This window comes from Ursus americanus, chromosome 6 (genome assembly GCF_024610735.1).
Source record: "Ursus americanus isolate L20-20 chromosome 6, mUrsAme1.1.p, whole genome shotgun sequence".
Taxonomy (NCBI): Eukaryota; Metazoa; Chordata; class Mammalia; order Carnivora; family Ursidae; genus Ursus; species Ursus americanus.
Genome location: NC_142132.1, coordinates 49582672 through 49605011, shown reverse-complemented (window position 1 = coordinate 49605011; position 22340 = coordinate 49582672). Strand labels below are relative to the sequence as shown.

At 44.0% G+C, this 22340-nt stretch overlaps 1 protein-coding gene across 7 annotated transcripts in view; it reads left to right on the top strand.

The window, feature by feature from the left end:
* Positions 1–22340, top strand: part of LRMDA (leucine rich melanocyte differentiation associated) — a 1014087-nt gene that overhangs the window by 559088 nt on the left and 432659 nt on the right. For all 7 annotated transcript variants that reach the window (XR_015724813.1, XM_087863004.1, XM_087863000.1 and 4 more), the window contains 2 exons: positions 6922–7050; positions 18084–18221. Coding sequence is in view for 6 of the 7 variants with exons in the window: in XM_087863004.1 (XP_087719130.1) it covers positions 6922–7050; positions 18084–18221 (267 nt within the window). In the remaining variant the exon portion in view is untranslated. The remainder of the gene's footprint in view (positions 1–6921; positions 7051–18083; positions 18222–22340) is intronic.

Sequence of the window (22340 nt, the reverse complement as noted above, 5' to 3'; positions counted from 1 at the left end):
GAAGTTTCATCTTGTTGGGCTGAAACAATGGGTTGATTTCAACAGGATCGTTTTGGATCCTACTGTATCCTCTTAAATAGCTTTCTTGGGTCTTGAACTCCATAAATGTGATAAATATGTCTTTAACCAAGTCATTGGCAAAAAATAGGACTAAAGTCCCCAGAACCTTCCCCTGGACCAACCTAGGCCATTAATTGGTATTCTTCAGGTTTATTTTTGAACCAGTTATAACTCTACCTAAAGTTGTCCTTTTCTAGTTCATTTTTTTTGCTCTCTTGTCACAAGAATATCATTAGAATAATTTCAAAACCTTTTTGAAAGCTGGATACAATATGTATCTTTATTCCTAATTAACTGTCCACATTAATAGCTGGTCTCACAGAACTTGTCCTTAATGTACAGAAACTGCCTGTTTGATACTCAATGCTATATTAGATTTGTATGTATATATCTCCTGTTTCATTTTACAAAGGATTTGAACTGGCTTATTAGAATAAATTTAAAAAATTAAAAAAACAAAAAAACAACATATAGATAAGTATAAAGGTCGTAAAAAAACATAAGCCTCAACTGTGAAGTAGAAAGCAGACATAGAAGCTATGGGGTGTTACCTTTTTCCATCTGAGTCACAGTTAACTCTGAGCTTCCTGGTAGTAAAAGTAAAAAGGGTAACATGACCAGAAACATGATTTACATTGTCCTAAGGTAAACAAATACCATTTCCTCAGAGGTATAGTCTGACTAGAATATCATAAGTCTATGAGCTTATGAATCCAAAGTGTGAAAAATCTTAATTCCCTTTTCAAGTAACTCCAACTGCAGTACCCAGGTCTGGGCTTCTAGTACCTCACACATTCTCCATAATTCTTTAGGGATCACATGTAACAGTTTTCTTATTATTATTGAGGTATGGTGCATGATGGCTTCAGAGTTGATCTTGGTTAGAGTTAACAAACACCTAGTCAACTACCGTAGATTTTTGGCTGGTCTTGGATTCAGGTCTCTTACACCAGTGTTGAATTATGTTCTGTGCAGCTCAGGGATCATCCATCCTGACGGGGAACTTGATAGGGCTTTGGGGTGACTTTGACAAATTCCATATGATATACAGTTGTATGGTGTCAGCATACACTGTCTTACATAACCATGAGCCTGTTCCGCATTCATCTGTTTTAGACACTTTCATCCCCTATTAATATACTTGACCATACAGACAAGCTGATTTATATTATTAGTTGGACATCTGTCCCTGGCTAAGTGACCTGAGTGACAGAAAAATATGTAGAAAAGATATAGATCCAACTGTACATGTAGTACTATGTCTAGTCATATATGGTCGTATATAGAATATATATAATATGCTCTCTTTAGTAATATACTGTAGATCTGTATAACCATTAACATGGGATATCAGAAGAATTTTATGACAGAAAGAAAGAATATCTCTCATGCGGTTGGATTAATGGTATTTTCTAAAAGTGCTGCCACTGGGCCATTTTCTGGGACATGAGCAGTCATATCACAGTTGTCCCATTCTTTTTTCTTCCTTCGTCCCCTGCATATGGCTCTGTGTTGCCTGTCCTATCCTTGTAGCTTTGGTCGTGGCCTCTGTTGTCAGTTTGCGGACATTTCCCAAGGACCTGCTGTGTGCCAGGCTCCATACTTGGCATGGCGGGGCTCATAAGAGAGGTATGAGTTGCTGTTCTGCTCTCAAGGGTGATATTTAAATTACTTCACAGCTACACTGATCAGTCAGAAAGATCCTGGCTGGAGCAGGGTCCTTAGAAGCTCCATGCTGTGGGAGGCATTAACCGCTCAGTTGCTGGGTCGCAGAAAGGTCTGGGGACTCCAAGGAGTGGCCAGGGTAACAGGAGGAGCGCTCAGGATACTCAGAGCTGCAATTATTTCCAAGTGGTAAAGAAGTATTTAAATAGGGGCGCCTGGGTGGCTCAGTCCGTTGAGCGTCTGCCTTTGGCTCAGGTCATGATTGCAGGGTCCTGGGATTGAGCCCCACATGGGGCTCCCTGGTGAGCAGAGAGTCTGCTTCTCCCTTTCCCTCTGCTGCTCCCCCTGCTTGTGCTCTCTTTCTCGGTGTCAAATAAATAAAATCTTCATTTAAAAAAAAGTATTTAAATAGTTTAATAACCAGTTCTGGTGTCTGGGTGCAGACTCACTGAATGTCACTTCTGCCTGTTCATAGACACTGGCCCCAGGGTAAGTAGAGGGAGGCCTTCTGGCCTCTGAAGGAATGGGAATGTAAAGGATTGCCCTCCTAGCCTCTAGCCAGCTGCCCTGAGGCCTGCTCTCTGTCCTGCCCTTGGGAGCCTACTGTCAGCTCTTCTCTGAGCAGCTCATAGGCTCGGGGCTGAGCAGCAGTCAGTGGACAAAGGGGTATTGAGCCCTCACTGTGCATTTGACAACTTTCCAGGTACTATGGAGGTTCCACTGAGATCCCTTTTTGTTGGGGCCGGGCAGATGGAAGTCATCCTGAAAGACCATTACAGAGCAGGCGCTGGCCATCCCTGGCAGGCCTATAGGACTAGCCAGTGTGGTGAACATCAGACAGACAGGGTAGATCCTTTAGAATTTCCATAGCTCCCCATTTTATCAGTTTAAAAATATGGATATGGATATCTGGATAGATACAGTATAGGGGTAGGTAAAAATCTTATCTTAGTTCAGATCTTATTTTCTTAATTGGCTTGAGAACATCCCGACCTTTGGTTCTGGGTTTGAGGCCAGCTATGGTTTCGCAGAGAGAGACATTTCTTCTTAGGGTCTGTGGTTAACTGTGTCCGCATTCCTTGCCTGTGTCATGCTAGGCAGAAGTATCATCCTCAGAATAGGCTGAGAGCTGAGAAAAGAGGGATCTAATTTTTACCACAGCTTATACCCCTGGAACAAGATTGGCAGTTCTTGAATGGAGAGTTCTGGAGGTGTCCTCTGGTGATTTTTCTGGCTGGGTTTTTGCTGGGTTAGGGGCAGGAAGGGGTTGCTAAGGTTTAGTAGCTCTTCTGCCCCAAAGCTACCAGCTCTGGTTTGGTCCTGGCCCTTCTCCTTCCACCTTCTGACAAGTGGCTAACTTTCGGGAATAGAACGGAGGCCGCTGAGTGTGAGCCCACCCAGGAGCAGAAGAGTTTGGGGTTCAAGCAGCCACCCCTTTGTAGGGTCTGCTGCCCTGCCTGAGGCCCCTTCGCAGCTCACAACCACTGGCCTAGCTTGGAAAGGGCTGTGGCAGCCTGGTTAGTGCCGCTGTTTTTATAAGCTAATGAGGGCAGAGTGTGAGCCACGGGCAATGATGCTGGGATATTAACTGTGACAGGAAGCTTGATCATAATTATCTTAACGAGGATAGGGTTAATTACAGTGGAAACTTAAAAGTTCTCTCTGTTTGAATCCGCTAGAGCTGAATGCGTTGTGATGTTTTGTCATTTTGATATGACTTTGGAAAAGGCACTGGGACTCTCCCAGCAGCCGCCGCGGCTCCTGGCGGGGGGAGCCCAGCCAGAAAGCCCTGTGAGTGAGCTAACCTAGCTCGTACCTTTGGTGAGATCACGGGCAGCTTTCCTGCTGGGGAAGCGGGAGGCAGGCAGCCTGCGATGGACTTCCGAGGTGCTGATTAGCGTTCCCTGAGCAAACCACCTGCCACAGGGCAGACCGCACACCCCGGTCTCCCTGCCTGCCCTTGGCATCTCTTTACTGGGCTGGGAAGACCTCTCTCCAGCTCCTGTGCCAGGCTAGTGGGTAAAGCCTTGCCTCCCGCTCCAGTCTCTGACCACTGACCACGGCAGACAACTGCCTCGCCTTCCCAGCCCAGCCCTCAAGCATCTATCTGCAGACTGCAAACCAGGCGGGGGAGGAGTAACTCTGGAGTGACAGTCACGCCCTGCACCAAGGCTCTTGGGTCTGGGGTGCATTTTGCTGTCCACACACAAGGTGATAGCCGAGAAATTGCAGTCCCGTCATCTTTTCCTTGTAGCTGTCCCATAAGACAGCGTCGATCTGTGTGGATCCTTAAAGCCTTGTTTGCCTTGTCATTTTATTTAACAGCGCACACCTCTTTGCACAGGCATCTTGTATATAGGGCTGCGAACTCAAAGATTGATGCATATAATTTCTTTCCTCTGCTCCTTCCACGAAAACATCAACAACAATAACAGCAAAAGTCAAATTTTGAAAAAGCAAAAAATAAAGCATCCCCCAGACGCGTGTTCATTGGCCTCCACATGCCAGCCAAGCCCCAGAAATCCTGTCCTCTCCAGTTTTACCCTTCACTACCCTGTCTCCTGTCCCCAGTCCCTCAGCTCTGAATTTAGCTGATTAAATCACCAAGTGCACACTACACTGATGACATGAAGACAGGGATTTATTAATTAGCAACCCCCCACATAATTTTAACTGAGCAGCTAATAACATTACATGGTGAAAAGAATCTTACAGCCAGACAGGTGACAGGGGATTTGCGCCTGAACTTCCCCCCTGCTCTTCTGTGAAGTCTCACTCAGAATGGAGCTCTGGGGGCACTCCCTCTGGTGTTCTCCGCTTTGTCCCTCTTCATGCTGTGTCATTTTGTTTTTTGCCTCCCGGAAGCACTCTTGGAAGGGAGCTTTCTTTTGCTTGCCAGTTGCCAACCATTTGCTGATTCTCATGATAAGAGTATTATATTTGCATAACATAACTCAGGCACAATGTGTATTTGGATGCTGCCTTTGACCACAGCCCAACTCATGTTTGTGCACAAAGGACTTATTAGCCATCCATACGGGCACCCTGAAGGGAGGTGGCCTTCACTCCCCTTGTGGTAAACAGGGCCGCCTCATCCTGAAAAGCACTTTTGGATCCTCACTCATTAACCCCCATAGAGGAAGGGACTTCAGGAAAGGTTGAAGTTTCCCTGCAGAAGCCAGACTGGCTGCACACCTTGGCATATTTGCTCATCTGTCCACCCCCTGCATCCAGAACACACCTCCCCCCACCCCAACACACCCTCTAAGGTCAGGGCTACCAGAAAAATCAATGAATGAAAGGAGGAAGGAAAAGAAAGGAACCAGCCTTTGCTAGTGACATGTTAGGCTTCTTTTGCGTGTGTTCCCTAAGATCCTGTGAGCTGGAAGCAGCACTGAGTGAGGGAGCTCAGCTGGGTTATCGATATGCCCAAATTCATACTGGAAGTAAACGGCAGAGCTAAGGTAAAGTCCCAGAGTCCCCGCTTCCATGGGTGTGAATTGTGTTTTGCCTCCGTGAAACACGTGAAACAGGAGGAAGAAGAGAAAGGGGGAAGAAATGAAACACAATGACTCCATTGACCCTTAGCCCCAACTGTTAAGTGGTATGGCCTTCCTGCTGTGAAGCAGGTAGTGCTAGCCTTCTGAGTTGGGGGTGGTCTGGGTGCAGGGCCCTGGGCGGGGGAGGCTAGGGGTGGGTAAGGCAGGAATGGGACATGCTGAGGGAGCTCTGGGCCAGGTGGAGGCTGGGGATTCAATGACTCACGATGCACGTTACACCCCCCAGGCATCGACGCCCTATTTTGGAGTCGGCTTGGCAGAGCTCCCACAAGGGAGACACAGCTGTCCGGAGAAAGCCTTGGTGCTCAAGTTCACACTCACATCAGATGTGCAGGCGCTGCACACACAGGCAGGCGGATGTGTAATGAAAGTGCTATCAGTAAATGAATAAATAGTGTAGACAACATCTCCCCGATTCGTCACATTTTACAGAATAGCCAGGAGATCCCATGCGAGTCCGCCCTCTGGTCGACGTCGTAGCTCAGCTGTCAGCCTGTGCAAGCTCAGCATGGCTCTAGGGTCTGGCAGGTGAACGAGCTGGGAGTATGTGCGTCTGTGTAAGTCCCTCCACCGGGCGGCTTTCTTTAATTAAGGTCTGTGAGCGGCCGGGGGAGCACATGCGCACAACTGCCCCTCACCGCTTCCACCCCCGCCCCCCCATAACGTTAAGAGTTAACTTTCAGCTAAGTGTAAAAACAAGGCTATTTTTCCCTTCCTGATACTTTTTTCCCTGAGCCGGGTACTTAATTCTTTCAGATGCTTGATTATTTACTGCCTTGACATCTATTGCTGCATTCCACGCTTCTTTCAAAAATAAAGTGAGAAATCCACTTTCCATAAATTAAAACCGTAACTTCAAGCCAGGACTATTGAAACAGAAATTCCCCCAACTCCTTCCTTAACCGCCCCCCCCCACAAAAACAAAAGCAAAAAGAAAAATCATGAAAGAACAAGAAACAGCCCTCTCCGACGGGAGTGATCACGTGCTTCTGCAGATGCCTTGCCTTTTGGGGCAGCCACGGGGACACTGGGCAGAAGCAAATTAAGTGATTAGTAAAGAAAAAAGCAGAGGGGGGAAAAAGTCATAGGCAGCGAAGGGAGAGAAGGGAAGCCTTCCTTGCCTTTTCCTGGACTGTGCAGAGGAGAACCGCTAAGAAATGATACTTGAAGTTATATTTATTATTGTAAGAGGGGTATGATATTTCTGGGCAGGAATGATGGATGACAACTTAAATTTGTGTCCAGGGAATGAAGGTGAACTGTGACAGAGTTATTTATCTTGGGAATGGAGGTTAGGGTCAGCCGAGGCTGGGTGCCTGAAGGCACAAGACATTGACAAATTTATCCTCCAGGCCGTATCTGAAGCCCTTTGTTTTGGATCCTGGCTACTCACTAAGTGACCCTCATCCTTCATGTTGGCAATGCGTGAAGGATGCGGTGAGTGCCAGCGGCCCCTTCTCCCCCGCCGCCCCCACCCCGGCTCCCGCTACTAATTCTTGTCATTCACTTTGCTGACAGGCACCAAGCCCAAACTATTCCCAGTCCTGAAAGGGAAGGTTAAAATATTTATTTCGGCTCATAATGGCCTCCCTGATTTAGTGCAGGATCATTTTTCCTGTTGCCTTTGTCATTGCAGGTCACTGGAAGGACTGAGCGCGTTCGGGAGCCTGGAGGAACTCATCTTGGACAACAATCTGCTCGGAAACGACCTCGTGTTGCCAGGGTTACCCAGGCTCCATACCTTAACCCTCAACAAGAACCAGATATCCTTGGCTCTGCCCGCTGCCTCCACTCCCCGCCCTGCCCCGCAGTGGTCCCCGCCGGCACACCCCCGCCTCCTTTCCCCTTCCCCGCCCCACACAAATACCTGCGAAATGTCAAATGAGTTTTATGTGTCAGCTAAATTAAAGTATGTGAAATGCAGTCCATGGGCAGACAAAGCGTTCTGTCTTCTGGCACTCGGGACACTTCAGAGTAATTTATTATAGGTCATTCATAAATGAAATGCACCATTATATCTTCCTGTTGCTCCATTTTAGTGTAGAGATCTAAGTTATGGCTGTGAAGAAATCTTTTTAATAGATAAAAATAGAGAAAGAAAATAATGTCACTGCTGCCGAGAAGGCAGAGCCGGGTTCTGTTTGCTTGGGCTCGTGTGGGAGGGCGACCTCTGGTGGGAAGTACGGGGTGGTGCCTCTAAGTGAACTTGGCTTTCACGGAGGTTTCTGGAAGGCTCTGGTGCTGGCTCAGGGAACAGGTCTGGCAAAGGAGAGGGGGAAGGGGCAAAGATGCGAGATGTGTGTGAAGCCCAGGCGTAGCTCTGCCCTCCGTGGTGTTTACTGTCCTGGGATGATGAGAGAGGTCTAACAGAGCCATTCTGTTGCGTGCCTTCTCAAGTCAGTGAGGACCCAGCCAGCCTGGGATGAGGCGCAGGGGATGAGCTGATTTGGATAGTGACGCTGAGAATGGAACGGGGAGCTTTCTGCAGCATTAGGCACCCAGCTCCTCCGTTCAGTTACGGGTCTCCCTGCTGCCAAGTGCAAGCTAAGAGGCAGGGAGTGTTGTCTGTTTTGTTAACTCCTGTATCCTTCTCACCTAGAATAATGCCTGCCATGGAACCGAGGTTCAGTGAATGTTTGCAGCTCTTCTTTATTGAGCACTCCTGGGGGTCAGGCACAGTGCTGGGTAATATTAAGCATGTTATTTTTTATTCTTACCAAACCCTAGCAGAAGGTGTCCGTTTATCTTAATGAGAAAAGAGGTGAAGTAGAGACCCACAGCCAGACATTGACCAAAATGCTAGGTCCCAGATTTAGTCTCAACTGCGCCCGTATCCAAAATTCTTTCCATTCTCCTGTGTTGCTTCAGATCTGAAGTCCAATCATCTTGTTTTATTCATGAAACATTTCAGACCTAGAGTACGCTTGTTAACATTCATATGGTAAGTTAGAAGTAGAAAATGGATCAGGGCATTTTCCCTAGAATGTGAAATAAAACAAGATATCTGTGTTACATTTACCATGTAATCATATGTCTGCTTTTAGAACGATAGGCCAAATAGCCTCTGTTTATATTTCAAGTCGCAAGACAGTATTTTCCTTATTAGGTAAAATATGCTACCCTGGCCATTATAAATTGGCCCTTTAATGGAAGTAGAAGGAGAGGTCCTACAAATAAATATCAGTCTTGATCACAATGCAATATTGATGGATTTTTTTTCCTCTCCTATCCTTTGGTCAACCAAGTTTCCTAGTCTTTGTTCGAAAAATTACTACAGGCAGTGTGTCATACGGCTGCCTTGACTGTCTTAGGTGATCAACTGGATGATAATCTCAAATCAGTCAAGAACAGAAGGATTATTAGAATAGAATTGGATGATAAGGTTCCTTCTTTAGGCCCCAGTGCTTATATCCTGTGTCTCACACAGTTGTAAAGTATTAGCCTTTGGACTTCGGTTCGTGAGTCAGCTTAATCATGTTTAGCCATGTGGCTGTGGACAGGTCAGCCTCTGAAAGCCTCTGTTTCTCATTTTGTATGTATGGGTGACATCACGGCTTTCACTTGCCAATTAGGAGAACTGGTAAAAAAGAAAAAGGGGAATGTATGAAAGCCTTATTTGAATGTTGGAATCAAAGGCCATGATAATGTGAGCTATACAGGTTTCTGCATGGGTGAAAACCAGCTGCCTCTGCCCTGGGATGTTGTCAAGTTGGCAATATAAGAAATGGTGCCACGAGAAGGACTTCCCGAATAGCCCACACACCAGCCACAAGGACTTTGTCTGGCAAATGCTGTACAAATGCTAATCCCAGACTCAATTCCTCCTCCCCCTCAGCACACTTCCTGGCCAGTTCTCTGTTGCATTAATTGGTGCATACCAAGAAATGTAAGCTCATTTCAGCACAAGCCTAGGAAAAACAATTAAAAGAAGAGCACGCCAACTGTGAAGGAACATCATTTCACATAATCCCAGTTTGCAGACGAACTCATGGGTGATTTTTTCTTAATCAACCTCTGATTTGTATAATAATCAATCAATGAAAAGTACTTGTTGGATACCTAAGTGTCCAAAATAGGTAGCTTATAGTATTGCTTTCCTCTGTTACCATTGACATTTGAGGAGACATGGAGTAAGTATTGATGTAAATATTGGTGATTGACAGAATACCTGATTAGTCTCATTAGGTTAGACTAATAAGTAAGGTTCATTCTTCATGTGAAATTGCTAAGCATTATTGTCTCCCATTTTCGAGGGCTCATTTTCATAACGGCACAGAATATGCTGAAAATACACAGAAATTCATTCTGGATTTTTTTTTTTAAAGATTCCACGTGAAAGAGAGATCATCTGGTATTTGTTTTTCTCTGACTTATATCACTTAGAAGAATGACCTCAAGGTTCATGCATGTTGTGGTAAATGACAAAATTTTATTCTTTTTTGTGACTATATATATGTATATATGAATGTATGTATGCTATAATATGTTGAGCATCTTTTCATGTGTCTATTGGCTGCCTGTATGTCCTTTTTGAAAAAATGTCTATTCAGATCTTTTGCCCATTTTTAGATCAGATTGTTTTTTGCTATTGACTTATGTGAGTTTTTCATTTATTTTATTTTTACTATTTTTTTTTTTTTTTTGAGAGAGAGCAATAGCAGGGGGGAGAGACAGAGGGAGAGGGCAAGAGAATCCTCAAGCAGACTCCCCACTGGGTGCAGAGCCCGATGAGGGGATTAATCTCACAACCCTGAGATCATGACCTGAGCCAAAATCAAAAGTCAACTGACTTAACTAACTGAGCCACCCAGGTGTCCCAGTTCTTCATATATTTTAGAAATTCCGTATTAACTGTATGATTTGCAGTCATTTTCTTTCATTCAGTAGGTTGCCTTTTCATTTTTTTAATGGTTTCCTTTGCTGTGTAGGAAGTTTCTCGTTTTTTTCCCTTTTCCTTCCTTCAAGTTTTTATGTAAATTCCAGCTCATTTACATACAGTGCAATGTTAGTTTCAGGTGTAGAATTCAGTGAGTCATCACTTACAACACCCAGTGCTCATCACAAGTGCACTCCTTAGTTCCCATCACCTGTTTCACCCATCCCCCTGCCCACCTCTCCTCCAGTAACCATCCATTTGTTCTCTATACTTGAGTCTGTTTCTTGGTTTGCCTCTCTTTTTCCCCCCTCCATGCTCATTTGTTTTGTTTCTTAAATTCCACGTATGAGTGAAATCATATGGTATTGGTCTTTCTCTGACTTATTTTGCCTAGCCTAATAGTCTCTACTCCATCCATGGTGTTGCAAATGGCAAGAGTTCATTCTTTTTGATGTCTGAGTAATATTCCATTGTATATATGTTTCTCATTTTTAAAGGAATAAATTGGGCTGGAGGTTGGTTGTATTCTCAGTGTTGCCATCATGAGAGATGAGCAGGCTTCTTGACTTTACAGAGCTGAGGGATTTTCTTTGTCTTTGGTTGAGTCCTTTTCCCCTTTCCATTCCTCAGCCTCTCCAATCCGTGGTGGGAATGCTGAGGGAGAAATGGTAGCAGTGGGGGAGGAACTGAAGCAGAAGGCAATGTGTAGCTGTAAAGCTGGCCAGGTATATTGCTGTGCTGATGGAGAGTAATTTATTACCAGTCAATAAAAAAGATACTACTTGGCTATTTCAGGATGCAACATGATTTCTCTCTCCTCTGGTCTTCCGGTGTGATCATGAAGAATGGTTCACTTTCCCCACGTACTTGACCCGGAAGTCAGAGAATGAAAACCAGGCAAAAGCAGAAGTGACACCATATGGCATTCTCTTAACCTAATATTTCTGACTCCACCTTTTCAGCCAACTGATTCTTCTATTGTCTTGTGAAAGTACTGCAGAGTCTTTGACAGTTATTGTGTTCCAAATAGCTATTGCTACTCCATGAAATGCCTTGGATTTGGGCTCTATCAGCCTTGCTGCATAATAACCTACCTCAAAAGCTAGTGGCTTAGAACATCAACTGTGTTATTTGTTTATAATTCTGTATGTCAGCTGTCTGGGCAGGGCTCAACTGGATGGTTCCTCTGTGGATCTTGCTTTGGGTCCTTCGGCAGCTACAGTTTTCTGGAGGCCTGGTTGGGACTGGATGGTCTAAGATGGCCTCACTCATCTGTCTGGAAGTTGGTCTTGGTTGTTGGCTGAACAACATGCCTGCAGAAGGCTAGCCCAGGACTCTCCACATGGGGCAGATGTTCTAAGAGCAAAGCCCGATTGTACAAGTTCTTTTCAAGCCCTGTTTGCATCTTGGGTGTTGCTGCCCTATGGCCAAAGCAAGTCACATACCAAATGTAGAGCCAATGTGATAGGGAACTATACAGGTGTGCATACAAAGAGGCATGCCTCATTCCTGTAACAGTCCTACCCACAGACCTTGATGTCTTGTCTCCTTAAGAATTGATTTCATATTTGTAATAAAGGGAGACCTCGAATCAAGTAACTGTTGGCCTTCTACAAAGGTAAATATATTAGTTCTTTCTTAGAAATGAAATCTTACTTTAAATATATTAGAAAGCTTACTATTAAATGGGGTTCTACCTGAAGTTCTTTTGTAAAGTTTGTTTTGGTTTTAATTTTTGGTGTTTTTGTTTTTTGGTTTTGGTTTTTGCATATGTAGAGTTTTCCATGTTGGTTTTACCCTCAATTAGGCTTGTCTGTCCAGTGCTCTATTACTGGACCCTGTGAATGTGGATTATGGGCTGCTTTTGTCCTTTGGAAGGAGATCGTGTCATATAGTGGTTACCAATGGGCTCTGAAGCCAGGCTTCCTGGGGGCTTGTATCCGGGCTCTGCCACTGGCTGTGTGTCCTTGGGTTAGTTCCTCACCATCTCAGTGCTTTGCTTTCCTCTGCAAAATTGGGACAATAATGGTATCCACCCCATCAGTCGTTGTGAGTGTTATTCTAATTTCTACCTAACAGTCATTGTTATTACTATTATTATCCTAGAGAATTATGTAAGCTTACTTGATTTCACTTGGGCCACATTATAACCAAGCCCAGAGTATAGATTTAGAGTGCTTCTTTGACTTTTATAATTTCATGTTACCTTCTTATCATTCCGAGTTGAGTACCATGGGTGAATACTCTCATTTTTTATGAAAACAATGGGGGAGTATGAACTTTTTGAAGTCACATAGATGGTCAGTGGGAGTGCTCAGTCTAGAACACAGGCATGTTAATTCCTAACCCCAAACCCTGAAACAAGCAAGGGAGGGGAGATCACTGCTTAAGAGGAACTAAGATGTAGGAGGAGTCACCTGCCTGTGTTTGCCCTGCCCCTGCCCCGCCCACACCAGGCCTGCTCCCAGCTGCTCATGGAGCTCATGAGAGGGATTGCAGAGCCCAAACCCAGCATCTGGCAAATTTCTTCTCAGCCTACCAATGCCGCACTTCTAGGCTGCATACCTCCTACTTGACCTCCCATCTTTGTTCTGTTGACCCTTTGTTCCACTTCTGTTGTGCTCTCAGCATTGGTGTCTTGGCCTGGTGTACTTTAAAACCTGGACTTCCCATGTGACCTCTTCATCTCTTGGTTCATAGCTTATCTTACTCTTCTTCCTTTGGTTCATTTAGACCGGCCTGGTAGTCACTGGCCACGGAGTTGACCTTATCCTCCCCAACCTCGTATTATCTCTCTCTCTCTCATACACAGACACCCATGTGCATACCCACACTATCCTTGGCTCTTCTCCAGTAGGGTTGGGTATTTGGTAATGGTCTCAGCCGTATCATGTCTGAATACCCAATCCCAAATCACAGAATACCTGAGATGTCAGGAAAATATAGATACTTTGCACAATCAAATGATTCTCCCCCATTCTTCCTTTCGGGTTGGGTGGGAGAAGTGTGAGAAGCTGACTTCATTTTCCATCACACTTAATTCCTTTGTTTTCTGTCTCTCTGTTTGCTTCAGCACACACAGGAAGAGACAGTATGCACTGTAGTGCCAACAGGAAGAACGGATAGTGTGGTGTGTTGTACAGCTGGGCTGTGGTAAGGAGACCAGTGAGCCGAGCTCAAGGCCAGACTAGATTTCCCACAGCAACTTACTGTTTTACTCAGGGAATTCTCTGAACCTTGTCTGAGGCGTCAGTTTCTTTATCTGTAAAATGGGTGATAGACACTTCAGAGTATTGTTGACAGATTTGAATGACATAATGTGTACATGGGACATAATTTTGTTAATGCCCAAAATCTTTACAACTTCTTGGTACCTTTGCCAATAGCGGAAGTCTCAATGCTTTAAATGAATAAGCCGGAACTGAAAGTAGCTGAGGTACAGAATATAGCTGGAGGACAGTACCCATGGTCTCCCCTAAAAGCATATAGGACTCCTCATGTTTCAGTATTTTAAATTCCTTTTTGTGTTAGGAAATCATGAGTCACTTGTCTCCTAGAAATGGAATTTCTTTAGAACCTAGGTTTGAATGTAGACTTTTCCATTTACTGACTATGTGACTTTTGACCCCCCATTTCCTAACTTACTGTTTGGATGCAATATTTCTGATGTGTGTGTGACTCAAAATGAGAATATATTGTGCAGAACAGGTAGTTAGTATTCAGAAATCCTATATTGGGATAAGCATGGGTTGAAATTCTCCCAGGTGCTGCCCTTTGACCTGGGCCTGAGCACAGAGCGAGGGTTCATGCCCATATTCTCCTGGGCAACAGCTTCAGAACTGTGCAACTAGACATGACAACAGAAGACTCCCCTCCTCCTTCATGCTCCAAACTTTCAAGGCAAGATGTTGCTTTATCTGCAAAACGTCTCCCTTGGCAAGCGTATCTATGACAGCTGGACTCGGCAATGGCAACTTTTTGTGAAAAAAATATCAATGTCAAGTACTCTAGAGAAGATTTGATGGGGGAAGCCAGGTGTATGCTAGAATCCAGCTGAAGAAAGTTGAAACTGTGCCAGATAGCTTCACATCTTAAAAATGGGGGAAAAGAATATCACCCTTAGGAGAATCCCTGAAAGTATCTCTACTGCCCTGGTCTTCGTTAGTCAGGGACACCAAGTTCCCAGTGCTGATTGCCTCTGGTTCATTTTCTGTGCAACCCCAAAAAAGGAATGTGACAGATTCTATCTCAGAGCTCCCAACCAGGCAAGGCAGGGCTGTGCTTGTCCTTGCTGACCTGGGTGACCAAGAAACCAATTAACACTCCTTCTCGTCTTTTATCCTCCAGTGGTGCTATCAACATGATAGTGAAGTTCTGGTCCAGAGCATACACAGAGTAGGTTATAGTGATTTCTGACTAGTGTGGGTTTGGGGGAGACCACCTGACTTAGTCCAGGTGATCCTTTAGCAGGTACTTGAAAGGCCTGAAGAAGTAGGGTAGCTTCTGCCACTCAGAATACCCTAAATGACACAGGCTCCATTCCTTGGGTTCATTGGCACATGATGGCTGAAACTTCTTGAGGACTGTAGACCCTTTGCCCAAGAAATTTCCATGACCAAGACATTTGAATGAGTCTGCATCTCCACAACCTTCTGCTTAGGGTCAGATCCAGATTTTGGTGAGTGTGAAACTTACGTAATTTGGGGATGCCCTCTTAAAGGCAAAGACTACATGATTATGAATGCAAAATTAGGCTTGAAGATGAATGTTTACTTGGAATAAAAATATATCAAAGCAAATTAAAAACTTTTAAGTTGACAACACAAGTATAAAAATACTTCGAAAAGTAACAATTTTTTATACCGGACATGCCTATATAAAAATGTTTTTCCTGTTTTTTTCCTGCCAATTCTTTTATAACTTTATTATATAATTATATTAATTATACACCATACACACACACACACACTTTAGTGGAGAGAGACACCGATTTTAATTGACTGCAGTTTAAATAACCTACTTTTGCAAATTTTACAAAAAATATGTGACCATGTGACTGTACTATCCCTGCAACATCCCCGTGTAAACAAGAAGCCCTCACACACAAGCTTTATTAGCTCTGTGGTAAGTTTACATATGAGGCCTGCTTCCCTGAATAGTGGCATGTAACGCTTCCCATCACTGCTCACTTAAAGTTGAGAAAGAACTGGTTCAGTCCAGCTTAGTTGCCCAGTATTTCCTCAACTTAAAAATCTTGCCAGTTTTGAGTTCCATTCCTTCACATTGCCACCTTCATGTGGTAGATGCAAAATAACCAAAGTTTAAGGAGTTTGCCCCCACAAGAGCCATAGGTTTTGGTTGGGCTTCTTCATCCATAGCGGGAAGGGATTCCCCTAGGTTCTCTAGGGCCATTGTCTACATAAATAATTTGAATCACCCCAGGTCAATACATCAGCGCCATTTTGGCAACCCACTGTCTCACCATCCCTCAAAAGAAATACTGCGCTGGCCAGTGGAGGTGATCTGCTTGTCTGGCTGCCCCTCAGGCAATAGGGCCTGGCCTTGAGGCTTCAGGATAGCCTGATAGGCATGAGTCCTTCTGCTCCTTGGAACATCTGATGGGTGCCCTGTGAGGGGTGGAGGGCTAGACAAACCCTGAAGGGGAGAAACCAGGACTGGGACTGAGGCCCATGTAGGTCCAAGTCCAGGCATGGGGTACCCCAGTTGAACCACACTTTGGTCCCTGGTGATTCCTGGATACCAGACAGAGACTTAAGACATTTCAAGGAAGTCACTCTAAAGTGAAGGGCCCCGTGAGGTGCCTTTGCCAGGGTCTAAGGCAACGCTAATAGCCACCCTTTTTCTAATGTAGCGATGACTGAGAAGCATACAGAGTTAGGACCTGCTGGAAAAGCCAAGTTTTCCATGAAATTGTTCATTGTCATTTTAATTGGTTTTATGTAAATGATATTCTTAAAGAGTTTGATGATTGAACTGTATTTTAAAAAGTACTCTGTATGTTTGTCTTCGGTGATGAAATGCTTTAATGTTTTGACTCCTGGCCATGTGTCCTTCCAACCTTCCCGCCCTGGTAGCACCTTCTCTCTTGTCTTCTCCAAGTGCTCCCGTCTCTGTCTTTCTCACTCCAGTGGTCCATTTTGGTTATTCCTGGACGTTATTTGTTCAAGATCGGAAAGACTGATAACTTCCATGTCCCTTTCCTGCCTTGTTTAGGAAATGGGGATGACATTGGCAAATGGAAACCCTTGGTGGGTGAGCTCTTTTGATCCCCTTGCCCTAGTGTTTCCCTCTTTTGCTGGCGCTGTCCCTCTCCTTGTCTTAATCTCACTCCCACGGGGTAGCACTTGTTCTCGCATAGGATGTTTGCAGAGCCCGTGCATAAAGAATGATCAACAGAACTTAGTTTGGAGGATATAAGATTTAAGGAAGACATGTGAGCTTCACCTATCTGAAGGGTTGTCATGTGGAAGAGAAGAATGCCTTATTTTTTGAGACCCCAAGCTGTTAAATTGGGTCAGTGGGAAGGAATTTGCAGAAGATTCAGTCCCAGGGGAAAGTCTCTTTCTTATGGTTGTCTGCGATAGAATTAGCTATTTTTGGTGACCCCTTGGCACATACATTAGGGAACGGATTTTAACATTGTTTGGATTTGGTGTTCAACTGACAAGTTGAAATGAAATCTGAGGAAATGGGGGTAACATCCAGTGGTTAGATAACATCCTGATAGAGTAAGGGCATCCCTTTTCTTTGGTTTTACCTTCCTCTCCTAGGCCAAGTAGACCTCACTCCTGGACACTGCATTCCGAGTCTTAGACTCTTATATGCGGCATTCACCCTTCTATGCTTAGCCCCTTTTTGCTGTGCTGTCACTCCCTGCAAAGACCCCATTCCATCTGCTGATATTGGCTGACACCTCTCTTCCATAAGTTTCTGGTAGTCATGGCCTCTGCTCATGGCCTGTCTAGTCATCGCTTTGCCTAGGGCTCAGTTCTTCTGTGTGTAGTTCAAGCCAGGAGTCCATGTGTATTGATGTGACAGCTAGGTTGTCATTAAGTCCTTACCGATACCTGTAACTGAATCTATGATTCTTGACTTATTCGGTGTGTGTGGGGGGGTCTCATTGTTTGCCTTGATGGAACAGTGGATCCCATTGAGGGAATGGATCATGGCATAATCTCCCCACCACGCCCTTCCTTGGAATTTTCTTTCATTCTCCCCTCCATAGAATATTAGTTTCACAACACATTCTCGTCCTTAAATACATTTCGACCTGCCAGGCTTGACTAAATGTATCCTAACTTACTCCATTTGTCTTCTCCTAGCTTTGTTTTCCTTTCCCCCTAATTCAGTACTTTATTGTCACCGGTGAGGCTACTGAGCAATGCTTAGCTCCATCCCAGGTCCTCAGATCGTAAGAGGATGCCAATCCCTGCTTGCATCTGTGCCATTCCGGTATGTTTTAATGACAAATTACCCCCCAAAGGAGAAAAGGGGAATCTATTTTTAATGAGGGAATTGGAAATAATTTCTTGCTTTCATTACTAAAAACAAACAAACAAACAAAAAAAAAAACCCAAAAAGCAGTTTTATGGATTTATGAGTACCACATGGAAACAACTAGATAGGAAAGAAAAGTGTGATAAACAAACTCATTCGTTCTCTCTCAGGTGATCTAGCTCAATCTTACTTGCCCAGAGAAAAGTTGGGCTGTGTCCCCAGCAGGACTGAAAAACTAGCCATGCCGGATACCTCACAGCTAAGTTGATTCTGACCCTCCCCCATGTCATCTCCTGGGAGCAGACTGGACTTGTCAGGTGTTGTGCTGTGCCTGACAGTTATAGTCTATGTTCCTTACGAGGCCGTTTGTCTCCCTGGACCCAAATCCTTAACCTTTGTCACATCACTGACTTGGAGTGTCTGCTCGATCACCTGGCAGAAGTGACACCAGCTTTGGAGTACCTCAGCCTGCTGGGTAATGTGGCATGTCCCAACGAGCTGGTCAGCTTGGAAAAGGATGAGGAAGACTACAAGAGATACAGGTGAGTATCTAGGGGTTGGAACATGGTGGGAAAGGGAGAAATAACACCTTTTGGGGGGATGGTATTATGGGATACATAGTAGGTGTTCGGTAAGTATCAGTGGGCTTCCCGTGATAATTTTGATAACCTATAGCCATTGTTTCCCTTCTTCAAGGTCACAGAAGCCAAGAAACATGAAAAGCTGCTAAGTGGTCTAGGTGGGAGGTTGATACACTTTTTTTTGTAAATAGCTGGGTAATAGATATTTTTAGCCTTTGAAGGTCATATGGTCTATGTCACAGCTATTCACCTCTGCTGTTATAGTGCGGAAGTAGCCATGAACGATTTATAAATGAATAAGCAAGGCTATGTTTCTTTTCTTTTTTTTTTAAGATTTTATTTATTTATTCGACAGAGAGTGAGGGAGCACAGAAACAGGCAGTGGGACAGGCAGAGGGAGAAGCAGGATCCTTGTTGCACAGAGAGCCCAACGTGGGGCTTGATGCCAGGACCCTGAGATCATGACCTGAGCCGAAGGCAGACGCTTAACTGAGTGAGCCACCCAGGTGCCCCTGCTATGTTTCAATAAAACTTTACTTACAAAAACAAGGAGCAGGCCAGATTTGACCCATGGGCCGTATTTGGTTTACCCCTACTCTGTGTTGTAAGATTTTCCTGTGGTCAGCCTCAGAGTTGCCTTTTAGAGAGAGAGCACTTCCCACTAAAGTCAGGGAGCTTATGTAAGACCCCAAAAGGAAGTCCTCGAAGGTCCATAACTTCATTCCATTAAGCCTGGCCTCACTGTCCACCAACTGTTTTGATGGGCTCAAAGGAGAAATGGTTTTCTTCTCCCTCTCTGCTACTAAACCATCCGCTTTGAAATACCTGACCCAAACTCACATCTCTTAGGGAGTCTCCTTAATCTTACCCATTTTACTAAACTCATTTTATATTTTCTTTCTTCATTTTGAATTCTGTGTGCCCTCATTCTTGATCGTTGTTTTGCAAATGTTTTTAGATGATCTTTTCATGCGTGTAGCCTCTCTCTTCATTACCATATAAGCTGTCATTAACATCCTACGTGGATCGCTGTGGGAAAGGGAGAGGAAAGGTTGGAAATGTAAGGCAGGTAAGCCCACTAGGCAATAAATTTGGAAGGGTTAGGGAAAGAAGATAATGGTTTGAAAGAAACTGGTTCTCTTGGGACTCCTATAAAAATTTGTGGTGACCCACGAAGGAATGAAGTCAGGGGAGTTCATGTTGTATAAAGGCAAAGCTGTAAGAAATACGGAAGGCTACTGAACATTGTATATTTTTAAAATACATAGACGTAGACACATAAAGCTACATCAAGAATCCTGCTGTATTTCCTTATTGGGAAATATTGTGTCCCTTTAACCTCATTTTCTAGAATTCTTGATTAATTTTGTAGGGGTCTGAGACTATTTTTAAACTATCTTAGAATAAAACGCTAACCCTACTTTTAACAGAATGTAGTAGGTCTTTCTCCGTTATGAAGATTTTCATTTGGACGTGACCCTACAGATTTGAATGTCGATTCTGTCAGGGGAACTATGATTAATATCCAGCAGGTGAAGAGTCACACATTTCTAAATCAACCCCGTAAGTTGCTTAATCACTTAGGACTTAATTTGCTTCTTTAACACTCTTATCCACTCTGAAGCATTTAACAGCCTGATTGCAGATATGAAGGGGTCTCTTAAAACATATTTTATCTTCTTGCAGCAATTTGTGTCTTGGAACTGTCAAACAAGTCCAAGAAAGTTCTTTCAGTCAACATTTTTAGTAAACCAAACACAATTTAGGAAATTTTCATTTGTTTTTTGACTCTTTTCTTTAGATTTCTGTGTTTAATTCTTTTTAAGAAAGATTTATTTATTTTACCAGAGAGAGAGCACACACAAGCAGGGAGGGGGGCAGAGAGAGAGAAGGAGAAAGAGAATCTCAAGCAGACTCCCCTTGAGTGGAGAGCCTGATGCAGGGCTCTATCCCATGACCCTGAGATCATGACCTGAGCTGAAATCAAGAGTCGAATACTTACCTGACTGAACCACTCAGGCACCCCATGTGTTTAATTCTTTAAAATAGCCCAGTAAGGGAGCCTGAGTGGCTCAGTTGGTTAAGCAACTGCCTTCGGCTCAGGTCATGATCCTGGAGTCCCGGGATCAAGTCCTGCATAGGGCTCCCTGCTCGGTGGGGAGTCTGCTTCTCCCTCTGACTCTACCCTTCTCATGTTCTCTCTCTCTCTCAAATAAATAAATAAAAATCTTGAAAAAAATAAAATAGCCCAATAAATTGTATATATGGATATGCCTGCACATATCCATATATATGTGTCTTTGTGTATGTGTGTGTTTGCACACACATTGACACACATGTTCATTCATTCATTCATTCATGGAGCTGTATGTAAGCGAAACCGTACGCACGTTTTGTTGTCTTTTCTTCCTAGAATGAGAGAAGTGGAATGATGAAAGTCTTCAATTGCATCATATTCTATTCAGTCTCAAATAGAAGGCTTATAAGGTTGCAAAAGGAAGAAAAGCTAATACTATTCTTCTTCGTTATTATAACTGTTCACATCAGTAAAAATACTAAGACCCATAAAAGGGTCCGATCAGAAGATCCGAGGTGGGGTCCAGCTTTAAAATGGGGAGATAGTCTAGATTAGTGACCCTTCAGCCAGGCTGTACTTCTGAATCATCTAAGGCATTTTGATAACTTAGTGGCAAATGCAACGAAAAAGTCAACAGGTGCTTTGGATGCTCACCTGACTATGGGACTAGGTAGTGTTGAAAATTCCTGTTGGCTCTAGCATTCTGAAATACTCCACTTCCAAGCTGTTACAGTTCCTCCTTTACTATCTCATTCCGTTTTATATACTCCATTTTGTATATTTCTCTCACTACTTCATATGTGTCCACATCTAGAGGAGGGCTTCTAGTAGGTAAGGCTGCATCTTCTTGCTCTTTGAAGACTCTTCAATACCCAAGGTAACACTGGCCAGGGAATAGGGGCCAGATAAATGTTCGCTGGAGCCAGCTTGAACATTATTTTCTTCTGAGAAGCTGAGTGCTTATAGAGAAATGTAGGGCCCTCTGGGCATCTCAGATGCCCACTTCCTATTTGGAATCAGATCCATTTGTCCACAAACACAGTTAACAAGCAAGGGACTATCCTTTGGACTCAATCCAAGTGCTGGTCATCGGGTCCTGATCCTTCAGGGAGGGCTTGGTTCTAAAGGAGTGATTTACTCATAGGCTGGTGCTGGTGCCTACTAAGGCTGCCCTCACTACCCCAGATCTGTTGGGGTTGAGGGATGGGGCTGGGAAGGTTGTTTGTTCATGCACATATGGCAAATCTACCATGGGGAGCTGGATTCTAAGGGCCACACACAGCTGAAATCACATCTAGTCAAAATTACCCCAGAAAATCCATGTCACCCCCAACAGTGGCAAGATGCTCACGCTCTGAGAGAAATAGGAACTAAGAACACTGGAAGGAACATTAAACGTGAGCCCATCCAGTTACACATTCACTGCACGGCATATGACGGTTGAGTGGAATGGTAGGCCTGTTCTCTAGCAAGTCTAAATTTTTTATTCGTTTTATTTTTTATTTTTTATTTCTGGTTGACAAGCACTGTCACACTTCCATTTGGATGAGATAAATGGATACGGGATGTAGTTCTCTTCTCTGGTCTGTAAGCAACTCTGCTTTGTTCATCCTGGGGTTTGGGCTTCATTTGTCCCTAAGAAATTTTAGGGCTTTCCAATAAGACTTTTGAATCCAGAGTTCTTCCAGTGTTTGGGTTTCTACAAAGCAATGCAGCCACTTCTTCTTCTTCTTTTTTTTTTTTCCCTTTTGGTAAAATATTTTTCTGGCCCTTCATCCACAAAGCATGAGGTCTGCCTTCCTCCTAGCTGTTACCCAGAGCCTAATAGTAGGGCCTCTATGTAAATTTATGTGACATTTTCACTAGAAAATTGCTTAAAAAATGAATGATATTTCTACAGTTTACTGTTTTTCACTTTAAGTACATTTTCTGACAATATGTCTTCTATTAATCATTTAAGCAATAGTAGGAGCCTTAAAGGAGTGTATTCAGAAGCAAGAACC